Source organism: Podarcis pityusensis (genome assembly GCF_964106645.2).
Source record: "Podarcis pityusensis genome assembly, chromosome: 2".
In the NCBI taxonomy this organism is placed as follows: domain Eukaryota; kingdom Metazoa; phylum Chordata; class Lepidosauria; order Squamata; family Lacertidae; genus Podarcis; species Podarcis pityusensis.
The window spans coordinates 36,415,801-36,427,997 of NC_138029.1; the positions used below are offsets into that span (position 1 = coordinate 36,415,801).

At 45.5% G+C, this 12,197-nt stretch overlaps 1 protein-coding gene across 4 annotated transcripts in view; it reads left to right on the forward strand.

The window, feature by feature from the left end:
* Positions 1-11,647, forward strand: part of SPHK1 (sphingosine kinase 1) — a 44,108-nt gene extending 32,461 nt beyond the window's left edge. For all 4 annotated transcript variants that reach the window (XM_080993806.1, XM_080993805.1, XM_080993807.1 and 1 more), the window contains exons 4-7: positions 3,533-3,682; positions 4,604-4,698; positions 6,975-7,090; positions 10,395-11,647. In XM_080993806.1, coding sequence (XP_080849932.1) covers positions 3,533-3,682; positions 4,604-4,698; positions 6,975-7,090; positions 10,395-11,229 — 1,196 coding nt within the window. In that variant the 3' untranslated portion in view covers positions 11,230-11,647. The remainder of the gene's footprint in view (positions 1-3,532; positions 3,683-4,603; positions 4,699-6,974; positions 7,091-10,394) is intronic.
* The last annotated feature ends 550 nt before the right edge of the window (positions 11,648-12,197 follow it).

Sequence of the window (12,197 nt, forward strand, 5' to 3'; positions counted from 1 at the left end):
GACATTAAACCAGGCTGTGCATTCAGCCTTGGTTGGTAGTTTTATTAGCTGTGCCAAAGATGTTATCTGAAATGAAGCATGAGAGCTCAAAGCACTGATGGCACATTTTAAAGCACAGCTTTTATTTCCTTACGTTGGTGTTGTCCCTACGAAACCTTTGACATGGTTTCCGAGAGTCCCTCTGCTCTCCTTCTCCACGTGTTCAGTACCTAAGCTGTGTACACATCATCGGCTTTAAACAGAGCTAGGTCATTCATTTTCTCTTTCAAAGCTGGCGTGGGTGAAAGGACATCAAAACATAGTGTTTCCTAAGAAACAACAAGTTACAGGATAAATATGGATTGTGGCCAATGTTGTGTGTACACTGCTTCTCAAACCAGCAGCAAGAACTCGCTAGATGCAGAGTAAACAACAGTCTATCCTATTTGGGGTCTCATCTACCCAAGAGATGTTTTGCAATGTGCTACTTCAAAGGCATTTGAATTGGGGGTTACTTCCACCAGCCCTATCCAGCTCTTTTAATTTGTTCCAGAGAACTTCGTAACTAACACCATCTCTCATCGCAGCCCATTCCAACACCCAGCAAAAATATTTTAATTTTCCTACTTCCTTCCTTTCCTGGTTGCCAATCATGCATCATGGAAGACCCATGATATGCAACAGGAAGGGGGAAGAGAGAATAGGGTGTGTTTGTGCAGGAAATTTTTTTGCATCATTTGTGCTGAGTTATCTGCCGGCTCTGATTGCTGAGCCAGTCTACAGAACAGTGTGACTGGAAAGTTGATAACTGGGTGGACTACATTGTGAGAAATCCTCTTTATGCCAGAGCATACAGAGGGGAAGAGGAAGGCAAGATGCTCTTGGTTCATTGGAGGCATAAGGTGAATGGTGAACTTGAAGAGCATGGCAAGTGGCTTACTGCAAGAAGTGATGAACGTTGAAGGTATTTCCTCACATTGAGGAGAAACACATTACCTTTTTCTTTTTTTCTTTTAATTGCCCTACCATTCTGCATAAAAAGTCTTCAGGTCAGCTCAGAACAATGTAAACAATTAAACAGCAAAAAACAACACCACCCCATCAAAATAACTAAGAGCAGCCGAAAATCTGCTGGAGAGATTTATGGCTCAGGTCCAGTATTCTTTTTTTAAAAAAAGTTTTAAGTATTTTCCAATATGTACAATTGTGTTACAGCCTTTATTCCGTTTTTAAAAATAAAGCAAAATCCTAACAAGTCTTTTCCCACCTGGGAATAGGTAGTTAGAAATTCTATTTCTAAGCTGGGGAGCCAAGAGATTGATTTACCGCCCAGTGGGACTCTCACCCTGCCCTAGCCATCTGTTTTGGTGGGTGAGTGGGAGGTGATTTGCACCAGTTGCAAGGGGCTACAGACCTGATACTTAAGATGAAAATTTGTAAAAGTCAAGGTAAAGGGACTCCTGATAATTAAGTCCAGTCACGAACAACTCTGGGGTTGCGGTGTTCATCTCGCTTTAAAGGCTGAGGGAGCCGCCGTTTGTCTGCTTCCACAGAAAGTTTTTCTGGGTCATGTGGCCAGCATGACCCACTTCTGGCAAAATCAGCAGTGCACAGACTGCTTACCTTCCCGCTGGAGTGGTACCTATTTATCTACTTGCACTCTGTGCTTTTGAACTGCTGTGTTGGCAGGAGCAGGGACCGAACAACGGGAACTCACCCCGTCACGGGGATTCGAACCGCCAACCTTTTGATCGGCAAGCCCAAGCGGCACAGTGGTTTAACCCACAGCACCACCCGCGTCTCTTTGTAGACCAGTGCAAATAATAATTTAAAAATAGTTTATTTAACATCTGTAATACTCTCCCCTCCCTTGGTTGGCAACAACACCCACCTGACTGCTCTAGGCAATAGGCATTGGTCGGAAGGAAAAGGGACCGAGGAGTTTCTTTACCCCTCTCTCAGCACTCTGTCTAATAACAGGCTGCATGCACACCATAAATTTAAAGCACATTCCCCCTTCCAGAACAAAGAATCCCAGGAACTGTAGTTTAGTAAGGGTGCAGGGAACCGTTTCCAGGATCCTTTAGGGGGTGCTTAAAATGTATGTTTTGTAGACATGCATACCTGCATCTTTCAGTCTTCATCTATTTACTAGGATTTGCTGGTGTTGCATGCTGCTGAGTGACCGTTCCTTTCATAGGAAAATTGGTTGCTGGATGCAAAGCGCTGTTGCACTAATGTACAGCTTGCAGGCTTCCCAAATGCATCTGGTTGGCCACTGTCAGCATAGGATGCTGGACTAGACGGGCCATTGGCCTGATTCAACAGGCTCGTCTTAGGTTATTTTGGTCTTGCGACCTCTCCTTAATGGGAGTTAACTGAACACACCACCCAAACTTTGAGAAATTGATTCCCACCTCCACCCTCAAAGGAAGAGGCCTGATGTATGGCAGGGCAGGTGGTGGGCAGAATCTATTGGTCAGTCTTCCTTTGCAAACCATCCATAGGTTGCTGTCTCTCAGTTGCTGAAATAAAGTTGACAGGGAACCCAGTAGTGTATTTCTTCTGCGAAAGGGTTGTGAGCGCCATTTTGGTGCAGACCACAATTCCCAATTATGTCAGGAAAGGAGGTCTGTTGTATTTTCTCCCCCAAAGGAAACCAAAGCTGAGCCTTGCTATCCTTGAAACATCTTTGCACATGGAAAGGTTGGGAGTGTGCAACAGGGAGAAGAGTTTTGCCTCCATTCCTGATGGTTGCATCTGCTTCTCCATTTAATTTCATTTATTCATTGTTTAAACTCTGGAACTCAGCTTGAGTGGTCAAGCAAATGAAAATATTTGGTTTGTTTTTTTTGATGTATGAGGCCAGAATAAGAAAAGTAGAGGTAGAAGCCTTAGTCCATGATGCTACACCCTTGTGCAAATTAATTGAAACAATGTAGTTTCATTTTTTTTATTGTATAAAACTCACATATAAATGTACAAAACTCACATATACGTACATTAGTATGACCGCTGCTATTTTTAAGCAGCATTTGAATACGGTTTGGCATGGAGTCCACTATTTTCGAACAGTCACTGTTGATTTTCGGATCCTTGTACCACACTTGAATCAGCGCCTGAATGAGCTTCTCCATAGTCGTACAGTCTACAGCACGGAGGCGACTTTTGCATATAGACCACAAATTCTCCAATGGGATTTACGTCCAGGGAAATCCCTGGCCAATCAAGTACCTGTATTTGCTGCTCTGTCATGAATTTCTTCACCACTTTTGATGTGTGACAGGGGGCTAGGTCCTGCTTGAGTATCCCAGTACCATTAGGATACTTCTTTTCCAGCTCTGGAATAACTCTCTTGTAGAACCTCAATATATTGTGGTGAGCGCATCATTCCTTCTATTGGCTGCAGGCTTCCAACACCGTAATGATTAACTCACTTTTCGTGTTTGTTTTGAGTACAGGATTATGAGTAAGATAGAAAACATGCTTTGTTTCAATTAATTTGCACAAGGGTGTAATTCCCGATCTCCCCACCTCTGTTGTCTCTGTGCAGAAGCCCCCTTTGGGCTACTCTCCCGGCCCTGCCAGGTGATGGTGTTGCTGAATCCACGCAGCGGGTCAGGCAGGGCCCTGCAGCTATTCAAGTCCCAAGTGCAGCCGATGCTGACGGAAGCCAACATAGGATTCAGCATGTTTATAACTGGTAAGTCGTGTGCCTGAACAAGGCCACAGTGAAAACTGCAGTCCCTCTCTGGAATGACAGGCCAATGCATGTCCCAAGATGGCTGGAGCCCCACAAAAGTGGTTGTGCTCAAACCTTTATGTACAGCTCTGCTCTGACCCACCCACCCACCCCTGTGATATTGCTGGCACTGCCAAACTGGAGGACACTCCTTTGATCAACCATCCGGGTAGCTAATATTCTAAGGCAGCCTCCCCCAATCTGGTTGGACTCCCAACTTTCGCCATCCCCTGCCAGCCTGGCTGATGGTCGGGATCTGGAGAGCACCAGATTGGGGAAAGCTGATCTAGGAGGATCACGGCCTGCCCCGTTTAATTACAGTGCCACCTACGTGTGAGCAGAAGAGTTAAAAATGCAGGTATAGGCTTGACAATGCTCTAATCTTGCATTTTTTGCAGGGAAAGGAAACCCAAATAACTCTTCCCTCCAGCCCAACTCAGGTTGACCCTTTTCTGCAGAGTGCTTCTTTGTGAGTGTGGCTGTGATTTCACTGATTTCAAAGTGCAGCAAACTTTGCTGTAAAGGTCTGGCTGATCCTGTTCATCCCATTCCAAGAAGAGATGGGAGGAGAGAACAACTCCTTGTTACACACATTTTTTGAGATGCCCGTCCCCTTCAGTTCATAACCTAATTCGATGAAACATTGCTTCAAACCAGCTTGCCATTCCATCAAATAGGATTGGCACAGGTAGCATTCCATTTGACATCAAATGATGGCCAGGGAGAACATATTTTGCCACTGCTTGCAGATAGGATTGTCCTGCCTCACCTGTAGTGTGAAGTATGGTCCTTCTGTCAACTATCTCTTCCTGCCCCCCCATCAAATTTGTTTTGCTGGGACATAACATACAAGTCATACATGCTCATTGTCTTTGTTGCTAGAGAAGAACAACCACGCTTGGGATCTGGTGAGGAAGACGGACTTATCCATGTACAGCGCCTTGGTCATTATGGCTGGAGACGGCTTGCTATATGAGGTAAGCGGGGCAACTGGGATCCGGCTAACTATGGGCTCCCTTGTCTGTTGTGTCATAGCACCACAGTGCGCCTCCCATCACCAAAGACCGGATGCTGCCCAAGGTAGGCCCATGTTTAATGGTTGTAAAGGATTTTGCTACTTATTCCGATGAGACCTTCCAGCCCACTGCAGTGCAAAGTGTCTGGGAATGCGACTGTACTTTGGAGGCGGGTGGGAACTGGCAAGGGTTGCAAATCCAGTCTTGGACAGTGAAAGTCTGCAGGTCACAGTTCTCCCACTGTCTTGCAGTTATTGAAATGTCCTCCTCCTGCTGCACAGTGGGAAACTGGTACGAGAACCCAATTCCATATTCAGTCTGGTAAGTGTATGGCAGCACTGGCCAGAAAGGATTTAAATTGGAAGGAGGTTGTCAAGATAAACGAGGGAAGGCCTCCAATGTATGTTTGTAAATTTCATATGGGTAGCTTTTAAAATGTGGAAACTAATGCCTAACATTGACTTCAATTCATATTAAATATTTGCGTGTTTCCCCTCCCCCACCAAAGTTTGCACCTTTGATTCATGTTGCGTGGCAGCAATCAAATGATAAAACCATAGTAAACTTGTAACCCTTTCCTTAAAGAGAGTCGTGGAAAATTTCTGTATGGTTGCAGGTTGTTCTGCACAAGGCAAAATCTAGAAGTTTCTGCTTCAGAAACTGATAGAATACCCACTCCCCTTCCTTTTTCTTAAAGGGTCTTCCCAGTCTTCATGGCTATGGAAAGATATTTGAGAACAATAAGCAGCCTGCTAATGGCGAAGCGATCCAAAAGTTGCAATGTTCAATAGAAGTGCAGCTTAAATGCAGGTTCTGATGCAGAACTCCAATATGCTTCTGTGTTCTTGTTTTGTGAATGTGGAGGGTATATGGTTTCCATTGGCGGGTTCAATCCATGCATTTGACTGCAGGGTCATTCCATATCAAGAGATCCAACTTCTTTACTTCATGTCATCCAATTTTCTTAATATTTTATATGCACACTTGTTGAATGATCAAAACTAAGTTGAAATACATCAAATTTTGTTACATATGTATTTTGTTGCAATGTTCATGAAATGAAGTACTAACAATAATTCTTTCAAAGCATGCGTTCTATAACGCAACAACAAGCTATCACTCCGTTTTAAAACACATTTTTAAAAGAAAAGCCTGGCTAGCTTTTCAGATACCTTTTAATTACATAACTTTCTAAAGAAACACCTGAATTAACTGATATTATAGTTTGCAGTCTTGTTTCTTCTGTTATATTTTACACCAAGAAGACCCATTTATCCTAAATAGAAGCCAATAAGGCAGACATGTATGTACAAAATATTTTTCCCCAGTGTGATCCCATGATGAAATATTGCAGGTAGATCTTAGAAATATGAAATAAGCAATAATTTTTTTGAAAATCTATAATCCTATTAATTTTTAATCACTTTTTAAAATTTTGTAACCTAAAATTTAAATTTAAGTTACAAGTCCATCTTGTGACATATCATATTAAAGCCCATGAAGTTCTGAAGAGATTGGTGTTCTTGGTTTTGATGTATCTTAATGCTGGGCTCAGCTTTTAAAGTTTTTGTGTAGTCTGACAAGGCCAAAATTGTCAATTTTTTGAAATTTCAGGCCCTTATAACTCAAAAATGGGATGAGATAAAAAGCTTAATTTTTAGATTTAAATTTAGTTTTGATCATTCAACAAGAGTACAAAACATTCAGAAAAATGGATGACATGAGGTAACAAAGTTGGATCACTTGATATGGAATAACCCTACAGTGAATTGAAAGCTTGACTATTTGAACTGGTAGTAGTTAGGTATGACCAGCCTTCCAATGACAGAATACTCTGACAAGAGTTTGGGGATAGCTTGACTGAACTCTCAACCTGTAGCATATTCTTTATTACTGTCCTCTCATTTCAAATAATGTAACTGAGGTGTGTCTGGAACACACACTCCTCTAATAACACAATCCTGTGCACGTCCAAGCAGAATCAAGTCCCATTGAATTCAGTGAGATGTACTCTTAGAAAGGTGTGTATAAACCAGCAGGTTTTGCATGCAGATTTTCAGAGTTTGAACTGCAGTACCTCTGTGTACATAACCTAAGGCCTGACCCCAAAGACTGGTTTTAAATGGACTGGCCACTTCTGTGCTGACTAAGCCAAGTCAGAGGTGAAAAAACCACCTTGCTCCCGTGTCCTTTCCTTTCCAGTAAGCCCTTTTGCTACCATGTGTACTTTTTTGTAGGTGATAAATGGACTGATGGAGCGACCCGACTGGGAATCTGCTATCCAGAAGCCTCTTGCCATCCTCCCAGGAGGTTCTGGGAATGCCCTGGCTGCTTCTCTCAATCACTACACGAGGTAAGGCATCACTGGTGGTTGGACCCGTGCCAGTTCTGCATGTGTGTTTCCAGGGCTGGCCCTACCATGAGGCAGGGGGAGGAGGCTGTCTCAAGTGAATGCTGTAGGTCAAGGAGAAGCAGTGGCAAGGTGCTGGAGGAGGACAGGGTCAAGTGTGCCACACAGCTTGCCCTACACCTGCTCAACTAACCTAGTGTCCTCAGGTGGAAGATTCCATTTCCTCTCCAATGCTGGGGGCAGATTCACCCGTCAGCTTTGCTAGCTTTGGCGCTAACAAATTGTGGAGTTTGAAAAAGAAAAAGAGTATTGTCTAAAGAGAAATGGAAGAACTAGAATGATTAATGGCATTACAAATTAAGAAATGCGAACTTTTATAAAAGATTATTACGGATGATTTGTGGAAAGGTTGAAGGAAGTCATACTTAAAAACCTGTGAAAATGAGAATCGAACTTTTATATTTTGTTTTTGTATTTTGCATTATGCAAATTAATAAAAATTATGCATGAAAAAAAAAAACAAATTGTGGAGTTTGGGTGTGTGCACTATCCAGCTTCAGGCAGCAAAATGTATTGGGCTGGCCATGTACCCATAATTGCATGTGTGAAGTTTGGGTCCTGGGGCTTCTCCAGCCTAGGAACCTCAGGCCTTGGGGTAAGTGAGGGTGTGTGAAACTACTTCCCGCCCATTTGGCTTATGGCACATGCTGAACTGGTGGTGCGCAGGTGCCACTAGCAACAGAATCCTGTTTGCGCACACCTGGCTTTACAGTTGGCTAAAAGCATGAATTATTGTGTGTGTGTGTGTGTGTGTGTGTGTGTGTGGTGGCACCAGCACATGGCTGATTTCTAGCAGCCACCACAGTTATGTTGAGCTCCAAGCAATGTTGGGAGTTTCCAGAACAACCCCTCCATGCTGAATTATCTATCTTTTGTCAATCTAAAATTTATGGTGTTTAAAAAGATGCAGGAGCCCCAATACAGTTCCCACATTGGAGGAAAGCATGAAAAGTGAGTCATGGGGCAGCATGATTTCAAAGGCTACATAGGGTGAGAGTGAGCAAAGGGCATCTCCCACTCTCATCCAAAAAGCCAGCCCACATTCCACACTGAGTGCTCAGGGCTGTATATGAGCACTGAGTGGTTAAATAAAAACAGATCCTGCATGAAGGCTAAGTTGTGTGGTGCAATGGTAAGCTGCAAAGTCACAGATATCCTTTTGCAGGCTTCTGTTCTGCAAGGAATAGAAGAAGGGCAAGGAGACATTCAGAAAACCGAAACTCTATGGGAACCCCCAGTCTTTTGCTCATTCTGACGTTCTACCAGGCTTGCAGCTGGACCAAGATTGGTACCTGCTCCTGCCCTGTTTATTGCACATCTTTCTGCTTAGTGGGGCTGGCAAGGCAGCTGCACTTGAGACTTCCCTTGACAACCAATGGTGTCTTGTAATCTCCTACCACTGCTGTCAAAGAGGAAGGGCATCAGGGGGACAATGTGCATTCACAAAAGAAGCTTAATTACAAGTCCTCAGCTCAGGTTTCGATCCGCTCCCTGCAATCACAACCAACATCCCCCAGCCCTGGCCTCTGCCCCTTCCACAGCTGGCCACCTTTCCCATCTGCTCTGTGACTAATCCTCATTTCTTAGTGGGCTTCATCTTGAGGAGGGAGGGGAGAGGCAATGAGGTGGGTTGAGGGTGTCGCTAATGGGCGTTTCTCTCCCTGTCCTGCTGGCTCAGCCACCTGGCTCCTGCACCCCAACTAATGCTGCTGTGTAATTCTCAGGGAAATAAGGCTTTGAGAGCATATCTGGGCCCAGTCCGAGAGAGCAAAGCGAGTCATGCTTAGGCCTTGCTCAGACGCTGACACAGGGGTAGCCAAGCTGGTGCCTTCCAGATGTTGCAAAAAACACTTCAGGCCCACCATCTTGCTTGCTCTTCTTAAAAGTTAAATAGTGTGGCTTTGCTCACCCTTCATATCTTATTGTAGGGGAATCTACAGCCCCTTTGGGGATGAAGGATTTTGTACAGTAACAACACTAAATGGCAGCAGGGGGAATTACAGGGTGTATAGCTCATCTGTAAAGCATGTGATTCTCATAGTAAATGCTCTATGTTCAATTCCTGACCTCTCCAGGCATGACTGGGGAAGGCTCCTACCTTGAAACCTTGCAGACAGTCTATTGTCAATGCAGAAAATAGTGAGCTAAATAGACCAAACCTCTGATATCCTCTGTATGGAAGCCTAGTTTTCTCCTGCCACAAAAGCGGCAACACTGACCTCTCCCTCCCTACTGGTTTTCAGTAGATGTCGTGAATCAGATGCCTGGAATATGTTTAAGCACTTGATAATGGATATAAACATTCAGTTATAAAACCTAGCACTGTAGAAACTCTTCTTTGGGGCATTCTTTTTTTACCCTGATCTTCTACCAATGTGGTTCCCAGAGCCACATTCATGAAATTGTCCTTTTATACTGCAAGCCTGCTGGTAGGGGCTAAGGGGAAAACCTGCAAACCCAGGCAGTAGTTCTGTAGTCTGTATAATGAACGGCTTGAATGGAAATGCTTCAGGGTCAAGAACAGGTCAAGTGGAGCTAGTTTCTCCGCAAAGCCGATGCCCTTGGCCCTGCTTCCCATCTCTCCCACTGCTGCCTCTAGGTGTGTTTTTGCCCCAAAGGCGCATCAGCTAAGAAGCCATAATGGGACACCCACAAATCCCTACTTGGGTGGGGGCACTTCTGATGATTCATGTTGGTGGGGAGAGTCCAGTGCCCTCTGGTCACTCTAGCTAGTCTCAGCTGATGAAACCTGACAGCTGCAATATGGCGCTGCTCCCTTGTCCATCTGCTGCTGCATCTCAGCCCCATCTTTTTTCACGCGGCTACAAGGGGCTGTTGGGACAACGGGCTGCCTATAGAATGCTTATCATGAACACCTTGAGAGAACAGAACCCCAATACTGTGCCTGCTGTGTGATGACCTAGCTAAAGTGAAACTGGCACTGTATGGTTGACTCCCACACCAGAGGTCACCTCCTCAGGTCATTCAGCACGGGAGGCGGTGGTGGCTCAGGGATGGCATTGGGCTTACCTGTATGATTGTACTGGCAACATGCAAGGACACCAAAGCAGCAGTCCAAAAACTGTTTTGTCCCAGCCCCCACCCTGTGGAAGAGGAAGGTAAATTGGACCTTTGACTTTCAGGAGAGGAGACCTTTTTGCAACCCACTACCGTTTCCGCACTACCCTTGGGCTGGCCCCTTCCATGCCACTGTTTTCACGCGCTCCCTTTCTTTCTCCTGCTGCAGCAAGGGCCACTTCAACAAGGAGGAGCTGCTCATGAACTGCACTTACTTCCTCTGCAAAGGCCTGCACGCCCCCATGGATCTCATGTCCCTCCACACGGCTTCAGGCAAGCGACTCTTCTCCTTTCTGAGCTTCGGCTGGGGCTTCATCTCCGACGTGGACATTGCCAGCGAGAGGTACCGCAAGCTGGGAGGCGCCCGCTTCACCGTGGGCACGTTCCAGCTCCTGACAACGCTCCAGGTCTACAAGGGCCGCCTCTCCTACCTGCCCTGCGGCGACCAGAGCCCCAGCCCTGGCTCTTCACCCTCTGCGGTGGGACACGGCTCCCCATCGGCACTACACTCCGAACAGTTCTCCTTCAGCAGCAAGAAGTCCCTATACAGCTTCTTCCCGTCGGTCTCTTCGTGCGCCAGCAGCAAGAGCTGTTTGCTCGAGGATTCCTTGCTGGTACCCTTTGAGCAGCCTGTTCCTGAGCACTGGACTGTAGCCCCGGAGGAGGAGTTTGTCTCCATCATTTGCATCCAACACTCCCACCTGGGAGCAGACCTCCTGTTGGCCCCCCAAGCCAAGCTGTACGACGATGCCATCCACCTCTTCTACGTCACGGCGGGGGTCTCCCGGCTTTCCATGGTCAAGTTTTTCATGGCCATGGATAAAGGGACGCACCTGGCTCTCAACAGCCCCTATCTCCACTATGTGCCTGTCAAAGCTTTTCGGCTCGAGCCCCTGGTGCGCAAGGGCTCCATGACTGTGGATGGAGAGTTGCTGCCCTGCGAACCTGTGCAAGGTCAAATGCACAGGCGGCTTGCCCGCGTCATCAGTAGCACAGGGAGTTGAAGGGGCGGGGTGGGAAGACCCCCGATGCTGCACATCATCAACACTATCTCTGGCAGGGATAATTCTCAGGGGAAACTTGGCTTGCAGAGCCATTTTTTGAAACTACAACACGAGTAATGGTGGAGCCTGTCCTCCGGTGGGCATAAGACTCTCACTCTTCCCTGCAGTTTCAATGTCTTCCTGCTCTGCACTGCCCAGAGGAAGAGATGAAGCAGGTCTCCAAGACCATAGCTCTGTTTTGCCTCTCCATCCAATATCAAACCTTCTATGCACACCAACTGCGGCTGAAGCAGAGAACCTGCTGTCATCCCAATGCAGTGGCTACATGAATAAAAATGCCTCAGTCCAATGCCACTTTGGGGACCACTTTTAATCCTCCTGTAATTTTTTTAAAAATAAACTCACTCTCTCACACACACCCAAAGTTGTACGTAGCAGCCGATTATATTCTTAAGGAGAGATGGAATAAAGATTTACCCTTTTTCCAAAAGAAAAAAAGCACTATCTTGAAAAATTAAGGTTAAAATGATGCCAGCAGTAATCTTGATGCTAAGTTTTAGGTTGTTCCCTTGGAAAGGGAAGCATATCTTAACAAATCCTTTAGTCTTGCCTGCAAATGACAGGTGGGTGGGTAACACTGGACTAATGAGAGAGCTGCTAACTTTCTCCCATAGTGGGTACACCAACAAACTGACATGCTTGCCACTTTCCTACCCTACTATGACAAAACTAGCACCTTAATTTGGACTAAACTGGCACCTCTGCTTTTCTCAAGGTATCCAGTATATCATCTCGCAGACGATGGTAAAAAGATAAGAAATTTATTGCCAAAAATGGCTGAAATGATTCCTGTCCATATTTTCATAGTTATTCATTAGGTAAATGCAGACAAAATTGGAGTGGTCCATGAAGAGTCCTAACAGAAAAGGGTGATTTTTGTCAGAGGTATCCACACATGAAGGTGGACT